Source organism: Camellia sinensis, chromosome 6 (genome assembly GCF_055761805.1).
Source record: "Camellia sinensis isolate YWXY chromosome 6, ASM5576180v1, whole genome shotgun sequence".
Classification (NCBI taxonomy): domain Eukaryota; kingdom Viridiplantae; phylum Streptophyta; class Magnoliopsida; order Ericales; family Theaceae; genus Camellia; species Camellia sinensis.
Genome location: NC_138966.1, coordinates 44514514 through 44536818, shown reverse-complemented (window position 1 = coordinate 44536818; position 22305 = coordinate 44514514). Strand labels below are relative to the sequence as shown.

Below are 22305 nucleotides of genomic sequence, written 5' to 3'. Positions count from 1 at the left end.
TCAGGTCAAAATCCAAGTGCTTTTGCTTTATTTTTGGCTGAGAATGGTATTGTTGCTAACTACACAATGCTTGGTACACCTGAGAAAAATGGTGTAGCTGAGCGACGAAACCATACTCTTTTGGACATGATGAGAAGCATGATGAGTAACTCTTCCTTGCCAGATTACTTGTGGGGTGAAGCTTTAAAAACTGTTGTACATGTTCTTAATAGGGTTCGTAGTAAGGTTGTGCCAGTAACTCCTTATGAGTTGTGGGTTGGTAGGAAACCTAATTTGAATTATTTACATGTATGGGGTTGTCCTGCTGAAGCAAAAAAATTTAACCCACAAATAAAGAAATTAGACTCTAGAACTGTAAGTTGTTATTTCATTGGATATCTTGAGAGATCAAAGGGTTTTAGTTTCTATTGTCCCACTCATAGCACAAGAATTGTTGAAACTAGAAATGTTGTGTTCTTAGAGGATGAAAACATTAGTGGGAGTATGAATCTCAAAAATATTTCTTTGGAGGAAAATTGTGATTTTACGCCTTCCATGATTATCCAAGAAAATGTTGTACCTGAACCTATTGGTACACAAGAGATTTCTCACATTGGAAAAGAGGTTGTCCCAGTTGCAGAACAACCTTTACGCAGATTACAAAGAGAAAAGAAACCAGCCATATCAGATGACTATGAGGTTTACCTAAATGAGTGTGATATAGGCTTGGAGAACGATCTTGTTTCTTATGCCCAAGCCATGAAAAATGGAAATGCAACTCAATGGTTAAATGCCATGAAAGATGAGTTAAAATCTATGAAGGACAACAACGTTTGGGATCTTGTAGAATTGCCTAAGGGAGCCACAATTGTTGGATGCAAATGGGTTTTTAAAACCAAGCATGATCCTAAAGGCAATGTCGATAAATACACAGCCAGATTAGTTGCTAAAGGATACACTCAAAAAGAAGGGATAGACTATAAGGAAACTTATTCTCCTGTTTCTAATAAAGATTCCTTGAGAATAGTCATGGCCGTAGTAGCTCATTATGATTTAGAGTTACATCAAATGGACGTTCAAACAGCTTTTTGAATGGTAATTTGCATGAAGTGGTCTACATGGACCAACCTGAAGGTTTTCAGGATGTAAGCAAGGAAATATGATTTGTAGGCTTAAGAAGTTCATATATGGTCTAAAGCAGGCATCTCAACAATGGTATCTTAAATTTCATAAAGTTCTCACCAAATTTGATTTTAAGGATAATGTGGTTGATCAATGTGTCTACCTTAAAATCAGTGGGAGCAATATCTGCACTATAGTTTTGTATGTTGACGATATATTGCTTGCTAGCAATAATTTGGGAATGATACATGAGACAAAGAAATTCTTTACGAGAAATTTTGAAATGAAAGATCTTGGTGAAGCCTCTTTTGTCACTGGGATAGAAATTTACCGAGATAGGTCTCGTGGTATTTTAGGATTGTCCTAAAGAGCCTATATCGAAAAGGTTCTTAAAAGGTTCAACATGCAGAACTGTTCAAGTAGTGTTGCCGCTATAGTTAAGGGTGATAAATTTAGTGAATTTCAGTGTCCCAAAAATAATTTAGAAAGGGAACAAATGAAAGAAATTCCTTATGCCTCTACAGTTGGGAGCATTATGTATGCTCAAGTTTGTACACGTCCTGACATAGCATTTGTAGTTGGTATGCTTGGTCGATACCAAAGCAATCCCCGACTTGATCATTGGAAAGCAGTTAAGAAAGTGTTACGATATTTACAAGGCACTAAGGATTACATGCTCACTTATCAAAGAACAGATAGCCTTGAAGTGGTTGGTTATTCAAATGCTGATTATGCTAGATGTAAAGACACTCGAAAGTTCACTTCTGGGTACATTTTTATGCTTGCTAATGGACCCATTTCATGGAAGAGTCATAAGCAGACTCTGATAGCTTCTTCCACTATGGAGGCAGAGTTCATAGCATGTTATGAAGCTACATGTCATGCAGTATGGCTAAAGAATTTCATAGCTGGATTACAACTTGTCGATTCAATTTTGAAGCCCTTATAGATTTACTGTGATAATGATGCTGCTGTGCGGTTCTCCAATAATAAAAAAACTTCAGGTGGATCAATGCATATTGATATCAAGTATCTAGTTGTTAAAGAAAAGGTTCTGAATCAGACTATTTCCATCTCTCATATTGGTACTATACTCATGTTAGCAGATCATTTAACTAAAGGTCTCACACCTAAGCTCTTTCAAGAACATATTGCACACATGGGCTTAGTAGAAAGTTTATCATGTTCAGACTTGAAATGAGTGTATTATGTTTGTGATAAATGTTATGTTATAATCATCTTCTGTTAGTAATGATTATGTTTGTTGTTTTCATTCTTCATACTTGTACACAATTTAGAAGAAGATGTAAACAACGGGACCGTTATAGATGAATTAGCATTAATCATCATTATGTTGCTAATGTCATCTCTGTGTTTTAAGATTCACTTATTCATGTTGATAGAAAATATTAACACTATAACCATTGTACAGTCCTGATCAATGTGTAAATCACTGACTACAATGATTTGGTGCTAATAATTTCATTGAACATAATCTAATGGTGATGGTGCAATCTTCTAGTGGGAGAACGTTGGCCATATTATGATAATCTAGTGACGTAATATAATCATGCAAGCCAAGTGGGAGATTGTAAGAATTTTTCCTAAATATGGCTTAATGTGGCTTATGCATGATTATATTAGATTCATCTCATTAAGTAAAATACATGTACATCAATTAGATGGTGACTAATTATTGATGAATGCACCTATATATACAATGTATAGAAGACTAATGTTAATGCATTGAATACGATGGATTCATTATGAATGAATCTTAGAGATGCATTATGTATCTATTATGAATATGTAAGATACATTAATCTATCTAATGAATTCATTAATATAGAAGATGCATCATGTATCATGAATGTATAAGATACATTAATCTATTTAATGAAGTTCATTGAATAAATGGATTCTTTGATGGGAAGAATACTAATATAAATAGTGTAAGGTCCCAAAGCACACTCTCCATCAAAAACTCAAGTTGTCATCACAAGAAGGCTCCCATCGCCTAGAGAGAGAGAAGTGGTTTGAAGATCTTAAACAAGTCAAGAACTTAAAGATCAATGTCTTCCATTCAAGGTTTATCTTTCTTGCAAGAGGATTTCATACTATCATGGATCATGGTATGTATTTACTTAAGTTGTATAGTAGAAATTCATATAGTTTTCATGTATAGAATTGAATTCTTAATAGTTTTTAGTTTATGTTCCGCAAAGTTTTCTATCATATATACCTAATGAAGTACAATCCTAAATTATTGATAAATCAACAGAAGTCAAGATTGGTAGATAAGAGAGTTTTTGAATGTGTGACAGTAGTATTTTTGTAGCAAAAGTTAATATAAAAGAATCACAAAAATGTTATTTTGAATGTGCTATAGCTGTAACATTATTATTAATATTAGTTTGGTATTGGATGAAGCTTGTTTTGTATTAAAATTTTATTGGACATTTAAATATTAATGAGTAATAATAGTTTAGATTGGATGTGTAATGTATTAACGACGTATATTTTTAATTATTTTCATATATATTGACATATATATTATTATTGTATGTCAATATTTAAAAAAATTATTTTTATGCATGTGATGTGAAATAAACTTTTTTTTTCATTTTTTTTTATTTTTAAATAAGCAGTACAATTTGCTTATAATCTAAAACATATAAACTTATTCATCGTATTGTGTTTCGTGTAAGGGTTAACATGATTATAAGTATGTTAGGTTAGTATCAAAATAATTGACACATTTAATTAAATAGATTGTATTAATGCTGAATTAATTTAAATACAAACCCAATATAATACGACACAAAAGCAACACGGCACAATTTCCACCCATATGTGTTATCAGTGTCAGTTTTTATGTGGTGTGTATATGTATGTATATATACGGTTGTTATTGACTAAATTCGTCGCCCATAAATTTTGCATACTTGTTTGAATAGAACCAACTTTTCATTAACAGGAGGTGTGTCTCAGACTTTCATCACTGCTATCGCAGTTATTGGTAACGTAAAAATATAAACATTGTATTGAACATATATATACATCGTTTTGTTTGGGAAGTGAGTTGACATTTTAAATTTTTAATTTGTTAACTATTTTAATTTGGGTTAAAAAATTTCGTTTGTGATGAACTTTTTAGATTTTTAGATTTATATAAGAGAAAAAAATGAAATAAGTATACTTTACATGTAACATTTTATCTTATTAACTTTTTAGTATATTTTTTGTGTGACTATTTTAACCCCAACCTCACATGCCAAATGAATCCATTGGTAGTGGGAGTCATTACACTAATATTATGTATAGGGTAAATTATACTGACACCCCTTGAGATTTATATTTATTACAGTTCTCCCATCACCTTTTAGAAATTACATCTCCCTTTCTGAGGTTTGAAGTTTCATTACAGATTTCCTACCTCAGCAATTTAATTTTTTTTTAAATTTTTCCCTCACTAGGTAAATAATATTGACACCCCTCACACTTTAGAAATTACAATCCCCTCCCTAAGGTTTAAAATAGCATTACCAATTGGCCCCCTCAATTAGTATTAATTGGGAAAAAAAAATTCATTGAAAAAAAAAATTAATTGGAAAAAAAATTATTTGAAAAAAAAAATTAATTGAAAAAAATTTTTGTTAGTAAAATTTTAAAATTTCTTTTTAAAAACCAACGTAAATTCATTTTTTGAATTTATGTTTTTTCCTCAAATTTACAAACTGAGACAACAATTTATAAACCAAAAAAAGTATCAAACAAGTTTTTATGACAGTTTTTAAAATTTTTGTAATTATAAATTGAAAACTAAAAACGAAATAGCTACCAAACAGGTCTCAGATGATAAAAATATCGTAAAATTATCAAATAATTAAATAAGTTATCAACGTAAAAAATGACCTATCAAAAGATTCTTAAGCAATGTATGGTTTGATTTTTAGAAAAAAAATTTAAAAAAATAAAAATTAATTTAGTTAAGAAATAAAAAACAAAAAATAATTATCATTTAAGGATAAAAAATAATTATGATTTTAACTTTTGGGCAAGTTATATACATACGTATGGCTGTTTCAATTTAATTTGTAAAAAATTATTTCTAGCCACTCAAAAGATAAATATTATATAAAAATGATAATTATTTTTTTATTTCTTAACCAAATTAATTTTTTATTTTCTAAAAATCAAACCATGCATAGCCTAAGAATCTTTTGATAAGTCATTTCTTACGTTGGTAACTTATTTAATTATTTGTTAATTTTACGACATTTTTACCATCTGAAACCTATTTGGTAACCATTTCGTTTTCAATTTTCAATTTTCAATTTATATTTACAAAAATTTTAAAAATTGTCATAAAAACTTGTTTGATAATTTTTTTGGTTTATAAATGGTTGTCTCAGTTTGTAAATTTGAGTAAAAAACGTAAATTCAAAAAATGAGTTTACATTGATTTTTAAACAGAAATTTAAAAATTTTACAAACAAAATTTTTTTTTCAAATAATTTCTTTTCCAATTAATATTTTTTTTTTAGTGAATCTTTTTTCCAGCTAATACTAACTAAGGGGGCAATTGGTAATACTACTTTAAACCTTAGGGAGGGGATTGTAATTTCTAAAATGTGAGGGGTGTCAATGTAATTTACCCAGTGAGGGCAAAATTGGTATTTAAAAAAATTAAATTACTGAGGGGGGAATCTGTAATGAAACTTTAAACTTCAGGGAGAAAGATGTAATTTCCAAAAGATGAAGGGAAAACTGTAATAAATATAAATCTCAACGGGTGCCAGTGGAAGTTACCCTTATGTATAATAATGGTATAAAAATATGATAAATGTGGCATCATTATTATTGAAATTGGTATTAGCTAGAACTATTACGGTAGTTGATTATGAGGTGAGACTAACAAATTATTAACTTAAAGTTGTTTACATCCTATTATTATGATGTTTGGTTATATCTAAAAGTAGTAATGATTATAATTCATTATGATGGAATGAAATTGAGAAATGAATCAATTTTATTCAAATAAAAAATTACAAATTTCACGATTTCTCTCTCTCTTAACACACTAGAGCAAACTAAAAAATTCTACAAAAAAATTGAATAGAAATGACAAAATTTTCAATTTGTACAAAATTTCACACTTTCACAAGTTGAAATTTCTTAGTAATTTTCAGTACTCCATATAGTTGCTTTACCAAAAAACTTACTATTTATTTTTTATATTTAATATTGATCTTTTTTTCCTTTTTTTAAATTTCGGTAAGGTGGATTCAAAAATTATAAATTTTAAAAAATGAATGTATAAAATAGAAATTATAATATTTTAAAAGTAAAAATATATATTAAAAAAAATATGCTTGACACATGTGTCAACCATGCACACATCCACAAGAGGAGGCGTGGACAACAAAACTTGCTTAAAAAGGTAAAAGAGTCTACCAATTATCACTACTAGAAAATTGGCTTTTTGTGTCAATTTTTTTGCAACTTTCTATTTAACCGTAGCAAAAAAATACTATTTTCCAAGTCTAGTTTATGTGTGCACTTTATTTCTCTTATTTTCTTTTATTTATATTTGCTCTAGTCAGCCTTGCTCAAACTCTCAACATCGCTCTCTTTCTATTGCTCGCCCAAACACCAGTATGAATCACTCTCTCTCTCGATCTGTCAATATCTCTCTCTCTCAATCCCTCTCTCTCTTTCTCTCTCTATCTCTCTCTTTCTCGCAAACTCTCTCTTTATATATATTTGCTAGGGTTTGGATCGATACATTCATCTGTCCTTCGCGATTTTTGTTCTTCAATTTATGTTCTTTGCGATTTCTTCTTATGATCGATACCTTCAATATCATTTGGAATTCTGCTCTTCGCAATTTCTTCAAAGGTACATGATTTTTGTTTTTCAATATTTCATTTCATGTAGTTTCAATTTCCAGAAGAGAATCGCTCTGTTCGCACTCTCTTTTTCTCTTTTTATCTACTTCTTATATTTCAATTGTTGTTCATTTAGGCCATATTTATATTTCAATTCTTGATAATTTTATTGTGATTTCTGAGCATCAACACATGCAAAAATTGCTTCATATATAGGTCAATGGTGATATATATAGAATTGTGGACCTTTGATTAATTTCGTTGATATACCTATAGTTGTTGCTGTGGATTGCAATTGAATTCCTTTAGATTGTGTTTTATTGAGAGATTCTCTGAGAGCAGTGGATTTGGGCAAGGTTTTCCCCTTCTCTCTTTCATTCTTCTTCTAATTCGAGTATAATTTGCAAAGAATCAATTATAGTGTCCGTTCTACTGAACTTTCTGATTTCAATACAGTATACAACATGAATGTATGTTTTGATTTCATTATAATTTGTATATGTTGATTACAATTTCAATCTATATAGTGCTTTTCATTACAAGTTAGATTTGAATTTGATTTTCTCTATGATTAAAGATTTTCAAAGTTCCCTGCATGTTTCATAATCTTTGTGATGTTAATTGATTATGATTTGAATTGTAAGGTTAGCCTTTGGAGAAGCAACAGGAGTAGATCCGAAATATTTATGAATTTGATTTTCTCTCCTGTATATGTACCTCATATATTATTGTCAGGTTTTTATTCTTGGTAATCCCGTTTGACAAAACTTATTTCAGTTATAATTTTATTCGGTCTTTTATTTCAGTGAGGTTATGAGTTTTAGATGTGAGTCCAACCCAAATTGTGCCTATGTAGAGGAGTTTGTGAGCTTAATCCTATCATGTTTGCCACTTCGCTGACTATGTCGGGGATCAAGCTAACTGATCAGCTCGCGGGGATCTAGGGGACAACACCCAGGTAGGGTCGAGGGGTAGCGCCGTCGAAGCAAAAGGCAAAATTGCAGTCAAAATTGTTTATCCGCTCAAGGGGCCATTCTTGCGCTCGAACAAAGATCGCGACCTTTCAGAAGTTTCACTCACCTGCAAAAGTACTGAGAGTTGTTTTTTTTCGGCTCGAGCTGCCATTTCTGCACTCGAGCGAAGATCGCGGATCTGTTTTCTATAAATATGTGTTTTAGTCCGATTTTAGGGTACAACTTCCAAATCTTGTTCTTGGGTATTAGGATTTTTATCTGGAGCTTCTTTGCTTGTTTTCCTTTGATATCTGTGAGAGATTAATTACGAATTGAGGAGATCATATCAAAGGGTTTGTTTGTTTTATTTATTCAATACAAAAGAGAGAGTTGTTCGTCGGCAAATTCTGGGAAATTTGGGCTTGAAGTTTTGGTGGATTCTGGAGTAGCTTATCGTCATGGATTCGACATCGGCGTTATGGATTCAACGTTGTACAAGACAATTCCGAGGTGAAGACTGTGGTGGAAGACGCACATAAGGGTCGGTTCGATTCGGGCGTGGATTCGCTAGGTAAGTGAGAGTACACTTGTGTAATTCTTTTACGTCTTCTTAGTAGATTGTTTTGTGACTTTTTCTCGTGATTTTTTTTATAACAATTGGAGGTGCTCCAATTGTGGTTTTTCCAAGTAAAATCGTTGTGTCGATTTGTCTTGATTGTTTGATTGGGATTATTATTTACTGTTTAAAATTGATACATAATCACAAATCAATATCTAGGGAATTTTTAGATTTTTCAATTATGTATATGTGAATTTCAAAATTGAAATTGAACTTATTCTATTGAGGTCTAAGAAAGAATCGAAGTAGCCGTCCTCAACTTCCTCAAGATCTTGAACTCTTCGACTCTGACAATCTCATGTCTCTCTGGTTTGCAATTTTGCTTCAAATCTATACTCTCGAAATGTGTATATATGTGTGTGTGAATTAAGTATTGAATCACTGTTGATTTTAAGTAGATGACTTTGGAGATTTTTGAGTGTGTTACAAATTGATAGAAGATGAAGTAATAGAAGAGTGAGTTAGGGTTTGTTGATTGATGTTTCGTGGATTTTTCTCTCATTCGTTTTGCACGAGGTCTTTGATGAGAGTTCACACTGCTCAATCCTTCATCAGAGGTAATAATAGGATCATCATCATCTCTCTTTCTCATTTTCCTTCTTAATCTTATCTTTCTTAAAAAATTTCAGACTCACTGATATAGATACAGAAACAGATACAAACAAAGGCTCCCTTTGCTTCTCCCAAAAATGTGAATTTGTAATTTTTTACGCAGTCTAATTTATAATTTTAATTTAATTTTATGTTCATTTATTTCATTAATGCTTGTATCCTTCAATTTAATTTTGGCCATTCCATTTTTGTTTCTTTTCTTCAATTTAGTATAAATTAGGCCTCTATGTGTTTGATTATCTTGAATTGTTTATTGTTTATGTTGAATTAGTGTGTTGTTTTGTGTTTTGGATATCTAATTAGGGTCTTTTATTTGTGTTTTGAACATATTTAAGGTTCTATTATTTTTAGTGTGATTTTATTGGCAGAGGAGAATGGGATTATACACCTGATCAGACTGGGGATCATAAGATGTTTATCATGCTCTTTTTCATGTTGCAGATTATTTTTGGATACCTTTTGGTTTTTTTTTTATATTAATTATATAGAAGCAAATGATGATTTATATCATATGTTTGTGGCAATGCTTTGTTTGAACTTTCATATGCAAAGAATGCCTTTCTCCTATAGGGCAGAACTTTTGTCTTGTTTGAACACTTGAACATGGCACCTATGTATAATGACATCTTGTTCCTCCTAATGAGATTTCATTCATGATTCTTCATTCTGCTGTTCTAATAGGGCTAATAATTATGACAACGAAATGAAATTTGTTTAGTCGTCACGCCTCCATGTAGATGTGTCAATTTGTATTAAATTTAATTGGTTGACATCTTATTTGACCATAAAGTGAGACTATTATAGTGGATGTTATTAGACTTTCGTTGGCCACAGATTATTTTTATGTATTTCGTCAAACAATTAGAAATTAGAGCTGTAATACTTCTATCATCATTTTATACCATCGTTGTCCAGCTTGTTACTTCATTTCACTTCTTGAATGCTATTAAGTTTCACTAAGTTTTGTGCTTATTAGAATGACAATGGAGAATCGAAGTCTGCTGAATCTGGCAAATCGCATTCTAAGGTCCATGATGAAGCTACACAAGAAGTGAGCTCTTAGGTACGGCTTTACGGCTTTTCATTAATTCTCAACGGGGTGTGTGTGAATATGTATTCTCAATTATAGCTTGAAATTATCATACTGTATTTCTTTCTCTTGGAAAAACTAAACTAATGATTTAAATATATTTAGCAATATAAATGATGAGAGACCCACTATATGTATTTCTTCTCTCTTTCTTCTATTTCTACATGTATATATGTTTTAAATATTGGAATGTTGCTATGGAAAAATGCAAAAAATCATGTGGTTAGATGGCATTATAACATAAATCAGAATTTGCAGGATGTAGATTGGATAGACAGGTTGGCTTTGCAACATGTTAATCTCTATGCAGGATATAGATTGTTTAAAATCATGGCTCTCCTAAAAGCCTTTTATCTGACCTCTTCCTAAAGATTGTTCCTCTTATTGATCACATTAGAGGTAACCCTATTTCTCTTCCCTCATCCAGCATGGAAGAACATTTATGGCCCAATAGTTCTGATATATGCACCTTAAAAAGTAGCGAATTCATTTAGTTTTTATCAGTACCACCTATATGTATTTATTATTCTATAATCTCAAGTCTAATTAGGACAATGAGTAACATTTTCATACATATTTACTACTTTGGGAAAATCTCTGGTGTGCTTGATTTTATGAAAATCAATGGAATAGGGTCAGCCTTGATTAGCATTTTCAAGTCTGATAAATTTTATGGGATTATAATCTTTGCAACATGACTAGCTAGACTCTCGAAGAGTTTTATTAGTCAGTTTTTTTTATTATTATAGTTATTTTACATGTAATGATTTGACAGTAGGTAATAGCCAAACATAACTTCAGCATTTCTTGTACAACCACCCTATGGCTAGAATAACTTTGGGAGAACATCAAAAAATTGGAGGGTAGAAAAAATAATTTCAAAATGATACTTACACAATCTAATCCATGAATCATTTGTATTTCCATCACGTTGAAATTATTTTTCTTTCTCTTCACTTTTGTGATATTCTCCCAATAACTTTAGCAATTCTTTTGAGTGTTTACTATAGCTTTAGCAATTCATATAGTTGCGTTTTAAGGAAATGCATAATTTGAATTCCATATAATATATTTTTGTGATACACAGGTAAACAATGTATTATTACATTGGAGGATTGGGTATTGAAATTAGATTGGAAGATCCAAGGATTTGAAGAAAGTGGGAAGGGGAGATGTGCAACTAGACTTTTTGTTGGCATGGATTTTAAATTACTCCTCATATAAACATTTCTATGGATCTCTCTTAAATTTGTATGTATGCTATATTGATTCTAAAATCAAATCTGTACTCCTCAGGTGACTAGTCCTAAATATATTGGAGATAGTCTATTAAGTTGAGACCATTGAGATGTATTATGATATCTAGATTAGTGTTTGGTGGAACAAATGAACTTTTTGTTCCTTTTGAAAAAAATTGGTGTATTACCTCTACAAATCAGTGAATATCCAGGGTACAATTTTATTCGTCTAATATGTGGCTCTGCAAGTGATACTAAAAAATGGTTGTAGAAGGTAATTTTTATATGATGACATTATGCCTCAATGCTGTGTTGTTTTAGATTTTTGATTTAATCTATGGCTGATGTATGCTAAATAGAAATTTTATGTTGAATGCTGTCAGTTTTTTCATTAACTTTCATTTAAATGTTCAAATGAGGAAACAGGAGCTAAAGTTCAAGTTTATGGTACCAAAGCAGATACAGGAGAGAAGGTAATTGTTTTAAAAAAAAATATTTACACTGTTTTGATAGTCAGACATAAACCTCTACTTCATTTAACAACCCCCCTTCCTCATATTCGTTTAAATATTTTTTCTCTTTTCGTATGTCTTACATCTGAAATATCTACCCTGAATTGTTTACTCTGTTGTTCATATGATTTGCATAATGGTACAACCTAATGTTCACCAAGCTCGATTAACCACTTTCCATCCTTTTCCTTATTAATACCCATGGTGAAATTACACCATCAGATGGAAATGAAGCTCTTATTGCTTATGCAGAGTTATACGTTCATATATCTGCTGACACATATGAGAAGGTTGATGCTTCAATTTCCCTAATTGAACTGCTTGTCACCCCAGTTTCGGTAAGTGTCAAGATTCTCAACCTAATTCATGGAATCGAAAAGTATAGATTTTCTAATCAATTTTCATTTTTGTCGTATTGATTGATTAGAGGTCAATGTTGACGAATGAAATTGATGGTTTTTATTGAAATGTATGTTTGCAGTTCACCTACATTGCATCAAAATTCAAGGACAAAACAACTAGACAATGCCGAAGAAGGTTTAAACATAGCTGTACCTATGGCCCGAATGCAAGTTATAAACTTAATATTCTCATATATGAAAGGCATATTATGTAAATCTAGTTACATGAGTTTGTAGAGGCATGTGCTTGTATCATGACTTATGAAATACATATTATGTAAATCTGGTTATATTATTTAGATTTTTTAAAGAATTTTGTTAGGTGCTTATACCTGAAAGAAATGATGTACGATGTTTATAATAAAAAATTATTTGCGACAATTAAAAATTCATTGCTAACAAGCTATTATTGTACTATTTATAAATGTCATTGAAAACTATTTGCGACGGTAACAAAATGGTCGCCAAAAAACCTGTTAGAAATTTTTCTTTATTTTTTGCGACGACAAAATAACAGTTTCCATAAGTAGTTTAAGTGGTCGCAAATAATTTGCGACTGTTGCTTTGCCACTGCTGCTTTGCCGTCGCAAAAAAGTATTTGCCACCCCCACATTTTTGTCTCTCATTTGCAGTCGCACGGGCCGTCGCAAAAGGACTTTTGCGACTGTATTTTTATTATTTGCGACAGTTTGTGATAGTCGCAAAAAGTACTTTTTCTAGTAGTGTATACAGTGTTGAAAAATTAGGACTGCATGGGTAAAAAAAATACGTGAGACTTTTTTTTAATTTTTTTATAACCAAGTGTTCGAACCAGTATCTTTTCGAAGTGTTGCACCTTGACTAATCTCGGGTCCTAAGCTGATCGACTAGGCAAAGACGAAGTGGCCCGCCAGTAGCCAACTGGGGGTGGGATTCGAACCTGAGACCTAGTGAGGAGCATATTCCTAAGTCCCTGGTCCCTTGCCCTCAACCAACTAAACTACCCTTACGGGTTAAGTACGTGAGACTTAGCCTAGCAAAGGCTTCACAAACAGGACTTGTATGTAATTAATCCTTTTAAAAATAATGAAGATTAACCTGAATTTAGGTGAAACAACTATGATAGCAAAACAATAAAGTTGATGGCAATTGTAATAACAAGGAGATAAGTAATTAAAGGTTTCAACTTCATAGTCACCTGAATCCAGGAATGTAGACACTCCTTACAGCCTCTAACACTAGACTTGTTTGGCGTTCTTGTAATTCAAAAATGTGCTTGCCCTCTTCAAAACTGCTCCCAAAAGCCGTTCGAGATAAGATGTCTGCAGAAAGGTTATGAATTTGTTTGTGCACCTCTAACTCGAATTCATCCCTACATCCTCTTTCTTCCTCCCACTTTTGGAGCATATTTATGGTACTAGCCACAATTTCCGACACCCAACCCTATCATAAACAGTATCAAATTAATAATATTGATCACAGAGCTCATGTTATGTAGCACTCTGTACTTCCTGTTATAATGGAATTATATTTGACTCTTTGATTATCTTGATTTTAGACATTTTTAGTTGATATTTGAGCCTTGGTTGAAGTGTTACCATAGTAGTCGGGTGAGATTGAATCAAAAACTCCAAATTCGAATAATTGTCATTGAGTAGTCTTCATTCTTTTATCATTTTCTCTCTCCATACTTTGAATCTTGATGTGAGGCTAGAACTATTGGAAAGCTTACTTCCAAGGCTTTAATTTTGACACAAGCTTACTTACGGAAATCTCCTAAACCACTTTTGGAAAGCTTACAATCCCCTCCCTAAGGTTTAAAGTAATATTACCAATTGCCCCCTCGGTTAGTATTAGTTGAAAAAAAAAAATTCATTGAAAAAGAATCTTGATGTGAGGCTAGAACTATTGGAAAGCTTACTTCCAAGGCTTTAATTTTGACACAAGCTTACTTACGGAAATCTCCTAAACCACTTTTGTAAAGCTTACAATCCCCTCCCTAAGGTTTAAAGTAATATTACCAATTGCCCCCTCGGTTAGTATTAGTTGAAAAAAGAATTCATTGAAAAAGGAATATTAATTGGAAAAAATTAATTGAAAAAATAATTTTGTTAGAAAAATTTGTAAATTTTTGTTTAAAAACTAACGTAAACTCATTTTTTGAATTTACGGTTTTTCCTCAAGTTTACAAACTGAGACAACCATTTATAAACCAAAAAAATTATCAAACAAGTTTTTATGACAGTTTTTTAAATTTTTGTAAATATAAATTGAAAACTGAAAACAAAATGGTTACCAAACAGGGTCTCAAATGGTAAAAATATCGTAAAATTAACAAATAATTAAATAAGTTACCAACGTAAAAAATGACTTATGAAAAGATTCTTAGGCTATGTATGGTTTGATTTTTAGAATTTTTTTTAAAAAAATTAAAAATTAATTTGGTTAAGAAATAAAAAATAAAAAAATATTTTTTAAACGAAATGAAAATTATTTTATTATTTTTTCATTTCTTAACCAAATTAATTTTTAATTTTTTTTAAAAATTTCTAAAAATCAAACCATACATAACCTAAGAATATTTTGATAAATCATTTCTTATGTTGGTAACTAATTTAATTATTTGTTAATTTTACGACATTTTTACCATCTGAAACCTACTTGGTAACCATTTCGTTTTCAGTTTTCAATTTATATTTACAAAAAATTTAAAAACTGTCATAAAAACTTGTTTGATAATTTTTTTGGTTTATAAATGGTTGTCTCAGTTTATAAATTTGAGGAAAAAACGTAAATTCAAAAAATAAGTTTACGTTGGTTTTTAAAAAAAAAATTTAAATTTTACTAACAAATTTTTTTTTCAATTAATTTTTTTCCAATTAATTTTTTTTTCAATGAATTTTTTTTCCAACTAATACTAACCAAGGGGGCAATTGGTAATATTATTTTAAACCTTAGGGAGGGCATTGTAATTTCTAAAATGTGAGGGGTGTCAATGTAATTTACCCAATGAGGGTAAAATTGGTATTTAAAAAAATTGAAAGGGTTGAGGGGGGAATCTGTAATGAAACTTTAAACCTCAGAGGGGGGAGATGTAATTTCCAAAAGATGAGAAGGGAACTGTAATAAACATAAACCTCAAGGAGTGTCAGTGTAATTTATCCTAAAAATAATGATGTACAATCAAGAAGGCTAAAAATGTGAGAGAGAGGAGTGTGAGGAGTGAATCGTATCATTTTAAGTGAAATTGAAAGGTGAAATTGAAATTACAAAAAAAATAAAATAAAATAACACCACTCTAAATGGTGGAGATCTCACAATCCTATTTGAATCTCCACCATTGATGTTTGAGATCTCTATTTTTTGAAGACCCATACAATCCTTTTTGAATCTCCACCATCGATGTATGTATGGGACCTACTCATGTATGTGCAGGGCCCACACCATCAATGGTGGAGATCCAAAAGGGGTTGTGGGGGTCTCTAAAAAATAGGGGTCTCAATCATTGTTGTAATTAGTTTGTGAATCCCACCTCCATATTGGGAATATGCTAATCTCACATTTTGGAGATTAGTAATTCTATAAAACTTTTAGTCCCTTATGTGTATTTTTTAACTAAATCAGATTTGGGTTTGGCTGAGCGTTTGGATTTGATAAATTCATTTTGAAATTAATTTGTGTGATTCGAATCATTACTTTTTTTTTGCTCTTTAAATAAAATATTTATGTAAAAAATCAAGATGATTTGATATTGGTAGCTATTAGGACCGACCTTGGACATAGGCCCACCAGGCTATGACTTAGGGCATTTCAAAATAGACCCAAAAAATGAGTTCCTTCTATTATAATTTAGTGTAATATATTAGGTATGTTTTAAATTCAAAAAAAAAAAAAATTTAAAAGGCCCAAATTAACTTAAAATAAATTGACCCATTAAAAGACTAAAAGACCAATTAAAAAAATTTCGTAAAAGGTTGTATTGGTTTAGGAGATTTATCCATTTTATTTATTATCATTTTGGTTTCGGAAAGAAATGATTTTAAATAGTTTTAGCAATTTATTTGCTGTTAGTTAACGATGTATTCGTATTAGAATTGGCAATGAAATTAGCAGTTGGTATTGAGATACCTGGATTGACTTGTGGAAATGGATTTTTATATCAAACTAATGTATTGAATTCAAAAAATGTTTTAAATAAACGAAAGGTTTGAAAGACTGAAAAAAAAGGGTTTTATTGAGAAACAAAATGGATTTGAGAATGCATTGAGCATATTATATATGTATGTATTGCATTTATGATCATTTACACTGGTAGAGCATATTTAGTTTTTGAAATATTTCCTATTGGGTTTTATGCTCACCCTACGTGGCTGAAATTTTTTTCAGGTATACTTATGCAGATGTGGACTAAGACATTGAAGTTGTGTTTAGAATCGTACAAAGTGGTTTCTTTATTTGTCAGCCAAGAGCCATATATGTATTTGTTAGCCGTGTGCCATTCTTTTAAGGGTTACACCCATTGTATATGATGTAAGCCTTTGAGTATTTTAATTTGATTTATAATATCTTTGTATGTTCTTGTTACAACGCATCCATTTGGCATAGATGTTGTATCTACGAATGTATAAAATTAAAATAACACATGTACTGTGTGCTTAAATTACATACATCTGCATGAGAGTTGTTAGTGATCGTTTATCGTTAAGTGATTTACTCATGTGTGCGGGATCTTGTAAATCCGGGGCGTGACATGTTAAATTTGCATTAGAATTGCATTGGACTAGTGGCAAAATATTTTTGCAAAATGTTTAGCCAGGCCTACCTCTCAAGTTCATCCCATCTTGCTTCTAGTTATTTTTATTATTATTATTATTTTTTTTTTAACTTTCATTTTCTAGATTCCTTTTATTGTCTTCTAACTAAACTAGAAAAATGGCAGTCACTATATGCACATATATATTTGGTCAGTCGGTAGAAGACTAAAATTATATATATATATATATATATATAAAGAGCTTAAGGTCACTGGTAAATGAATGATACATCAAAATTATTCTTATACAAATAAAATTGTCTTGTTACCAAGGATTCTCTCTAAAATAAAGAAATTTGAAATAGAAATTGAATTCTCATTTTTTGTTTAGAATATTTTTAATTCTATTTTTTAAAAATTTTACAGAGCTATACCGACTCGAATGGTAGTGTATTCTTTTTTTTTTCTGCCATAATATCCTCACACACAAAAGCGCATTTTAGAATTATTTTTTTGGATAAATTACACTTTGTCCTTTTTATGTTTGATCATTTTTTTACTTTAGTCCAAAGTTTTTTTTGGCACCACTTTGGCCTTTTATGTTTCAAGTTTTTTTCAATTTACTCTAAAACTAACTTATGTTATAAATTATAAAAAACATGACACATTGACAATTATGTAACATAGAAATATTTTATTATTTATAACTCATAACCCTGATATAATAATATTGTTTTTATGTCATGTGGCAATTAATGTAACATGTTTGTATAATTTTGTATAAAAGTTAGTTTTAGAAACAAATTGAAAAATTTTTGAAACATGAATGATCAAAGTAGTAGAAAAAAAAACAAAAAAAAAAAACAAAAATTCATAATCCAAAATGAGAAAATAACCAAACATAAGGTCAAGATTTACCCTTATTTTTTAGATGAAAAGCATCAACGAGAAACCTAGTTGGTTATTATTATTATTATTTTCTTCTTTGTATTTACAAAACAAATAATAATAAGGCCTCATTTGGTCTGTGATTTTTTGGCAAATAATAATATCAAATTATACAAATTAATCAAATGCCTTTTCTCTTACAACTATTTGTTCAATTAAAAAAATTATTTTAAACAAGCTAACTTTTTTTCACCACACAAAAAGTCCACAGAGAAAAGAAACCACTAAAAAAACTAAGTTGTCGCAGTTGTTGAGATAACCTAAAATAAGTAACATTTTTTATTTTTGAATTTTTTTGTCTTTAGTGATTTAAATTTTTTATTTTTTTGGTCCATCCTGTATGGAAAAATATAAAAAGTAAAAAAAAAAATGGAAAAGCCAAAATAAGTAAAAAAAAATGTTTACTAATTTTTTTCTTTTTTGAATTTTTTTTTTCAAAAATTTTAGATTTTTGAATTTGTTTATTGGTCTCGTTGAGTATGATCTAAAAGTGTGAAGTTCTTTGAATTTTTTTTTTAAAAAAAAGTTCACTAAAAATGAAAATAATCTTACAAAAAAGTCATAAAAATGATAAATTACACTTTGCCCCTTTTATGTTTAGCTACTTTCCCACTTTGACTCTTAAAATTTATTTTTTTATTTTTTTACTTTGGCCCTTCATATTCAAATTTTTTTTTCTCAATTCAGTCTTGAAGTTAATTTCTGTTAAAAATTACACAAAAAATGACAGATAAAAAGTCACGTGATACAAAAATATTTTATTATATATAACTTAAATTTCTAACATAAACTTAAACTCTAATATAATAATATGTACATTTTTTATATTACGTGACAGTTATTATGACATTTTTTTTGTCTAATTTTGAACATAAATTAACTTTATGAGTAAACTGAGAAAAATTTGAAACATAAATAGTTAAAGTGGGAAAAAAATCAACTTTAATGCCAAAGTAAGAAAGTGAACAAACATAAGAGGGTAAAGTGTAATTTACCCTAAAAGGAAACCTCAAACACTTGGGCTCAATTTGTTTAAGTTTTTATATTTTTTTCTTACAAAATTTTCATCTTAATCAAATGTTTGTAAGAAAATATATTTTCTTTTCTATTTCTTTTCTTTCACTTCATTTTCTTTCACTTTCACTGTCTACTAAATTTTCTTTTTAATCAAACGGAACGTTAAGCTTATTTTGGGAAGATGGTAAAAAGTGACTTTTTGACTTTTAACCAAGTTTTTGGCTTTTTTAGACAAATGATTTGGGAAGTTGGTAAAAAGTGACTTTTTGACTATTTTGATTAATGTTTGTTTATGATGTCAAATCATAATAAAATGACCAAACTACCCCCATTTATTTAAAATATTTACAACTTCACCTATGCAATACATTTTGACCCATGAGGGGTAAAATTGTAATTTTACTGTTGGCTAACAACCAACTTCCCAAATGAAAAAAAGGACAAAAAAGTCAACTTTTAGCTTTTGTTACTAACCAAAAAAAGTGGCCACAAACCATGTTGCCAAAATAGGCTAAAGTCTTAAAAACGTTCATAATTTTTTATTAATAGTTTTTTTTTTCAAAACAATTCTCTAAAATTCAAAATGTCTTAAATGTTTATTAAAAATAAAATATTTAAAAAATAAAAATAATTGCAATTTTTTTTTTTTTTTTTTGGTTGTTATTGTTATGAATAGGAGAAACAAGAAAAAAAAAATTTCAAGAAACGGGCCCAGAATTTAGACGGTTTATAGACTCACTAAAAAGATATTAAACTTTAATGTTGGATTTTAACCCACAATTTCAAATCACAAACTAATAATACACAATCTATAAGCAAAATTTTTGAGTTTTTCTAAGAGTAATTGTCTATATATATTTTTCAATCGGATAATCGTGGGACCGTTACGGGTCTAATTTGAACCTTTTTTTATGTCACGATATTTAAATTATATATGAAAAACATTAAGCCGATATAATATCAGAAAATTATCAATAGGTCCTACTCTTAAGACCCATTAAGTCCTATTAATAAATTTATCAAGTGATAAATTTATCAATCTCTTTGTTTTTATAAATAAATTTATAACTATAAATTTATCAGTCTCTTATTTTTATAGTGATGGAACTTGTAAATAAATAAGTTTAATTAATAGGATTAATTGATAAATACCTCATATAATATCTGTGCTTGTATTAGTTTAAAACATTTATTTACGATATTATTTACAAGGAAAATGTTTCGTAGCTCAAATTTTGTGGCTCAAAAGTGGCTCAAATGGCCAAAACGACGTCGTTTTGGCCATTTTTATGTTGTTCTGTACTCAAAACGACGTCGTTTTGGCCATTTGAGCCACTTTTGAGCCACAAAATTTGAGCTACGTAGCATTGTCGTATTTACAAAATAAACTATATATTTTTTGGGAGACAAAGATAAACTATAGAAAAATGATCCAGACCCCCTTTTCCCCATCCCCTTTGACCCACTCTCTTTTTGATTGGCCAGTTTTTCTTTTTTCTTTTTCTTTTTTTCCTTCTCCTCCAATCATCACAGGCCACATATGTGTGGGGTTGTGGGGTGGTGATTGGAGGGGATCTCAATCACATCTCTAAACTATATCCATATGATTTTTTTTACACAAATATCTATAAATCGTAATTTAAAAAATAAATTATTTGAAACATTAATTTGGAATCATAATGGACTTCACTGGTGCAAAGAACACCGTTCAATTCACTTTTTAGTAGAGAGAATCTACACTTTTATTTTTTCTTTTCTTTCTGTAAATAAAAACAACATAAATTGAACTGTTCACAGGTGAAAAGTTGCAACAGACTCGACTATAGTTCGAACTTGAATAAGATCAATTCATCAAGTTTAACTCATTTATTTTTATTTAAATTATATAATAAATATATTATTAATATATTAAATAATATAAATAATATTTTAAAAAATGCTACTAAGCCGAGCCAAATCAAACTCAAACTCATTTACTCATCGAACCGCGCTTGAGCTCATTAATAAACTCGATAAGCTCCAATTTTTCCTCCCAAACACCCCCCAAATATCACTAGAATTAAAACATACATTACTCATTAGAGAGAGAGAGAGAGAGATGAGGAATGACCTTAACTCTCTCCATGTTGAAGGCCTGGCTTGTAATCCTCCTATGAACAGCCCAGGTGTCACCGGTCAAGCCAAGAAGTCCTTGTCCAAAGAGCAGCTTGGACAAAGGGTTGAACTCAAGCTTCTCAAAGGACCCACTCTTATTCAGCAACACCTCCTTAATCATCTCTGGTTCGGCTATAGCCAACCGAGGCTTCGGTCCAAACCAGTACAGAAATGTCTTCCCATAAACCCTTGACCAGTTGTAGTAGTCCGGAATCGCCCTCTGAACAATGTCATGGTTGAAAGTTATCGGCCTCGATTCGGCTTCGGCAATCATGCGCCGACTGATCTCGGCCGAGTTTCCGAGGATCGGACGGTAGCTAGGCCCCCCTATGCCTTGCTTCCTGAAGTGTCGTTGAAACTTCAATGGAACCCATATGATTGAGTGTATGAATTTTATTAAGAGGACTGAGATGAGGAGTAGCAACATCCTCATCAGAAGTAGAATAGCCATACACTTGAAGCTCTCTGTGTGTGTGTGTGTGTGTGAGAGAGAGAGAGAGAGAGAGAGAGAGAGAGAGAGAGGTGGTTTTGGAAGGATAGCAGTAGAGGAATTGGAATACAAATCTTGGATGTGTCCCCTGAATCAAGATCTTCTTCTTGAGTTGTCTCCTTTACTCTCTACTTGTAGAGCTAGTGGGTTTCCTTTTGGGCTCAATTCCGATGATTTGAACTGTTTACATTTTAAGATTTATTGAGTATAACATATTTGTAAAAATTAAGCTAATCGAATATCAAAAACTACATGTTCGAATTATCAAACTAAAAACTATTTTCTTTAAAATTTTAATAAACAGTTTTCCGAACACATACTTTTTGATATCCGATTAATTCAATTTTTTACACGTATGATATACTCAATAAATCTTAAAATATGAGCAATTCAGATTATTGAAATTGAAAAAAAAAAAAATAGGTCCACTAACTCTGCAAATAAAAGTGAAGGAGACATTTAAAAAGAGGATCTTGATTCGTGTCCCCTGCCCCATGCATTTTACTGGGGCAAGTGATCAGTATTGTTGACATGATGAAATTATTAA

General features: G+C 30.5%; 1 protein-coding gene across 1 annotated transcript in view; it reads right to left on the bottom strand.

Annotated features, from left to right (window-relative positions):
* Positions 1-21916, bottom strand: part of LOC114286638 (cytochrome P450 734A1) — a 58519-nt gene extending 36603 nt beyond the window's left edge. The window contains exons 1-2 of the mRNA XM_028229816.2: positions 21225-21916; positions 13595-13839 (exon numbers count right to left, since the gene is read on the bottom strand). Of these exons, the coding sequence (XP_028085617.2) occupies positions 13595-13839; positions 21225-21719 (740 nt within the window). The 5' untranslated portion in view covers positions 21720-21916. The remainder of the gene's footprint in view (positions 1-13594; positions 13840-21224) is intronic.
* Between the last annotated feature and the right edge of the window lie 389 nt (positions 21917-22305).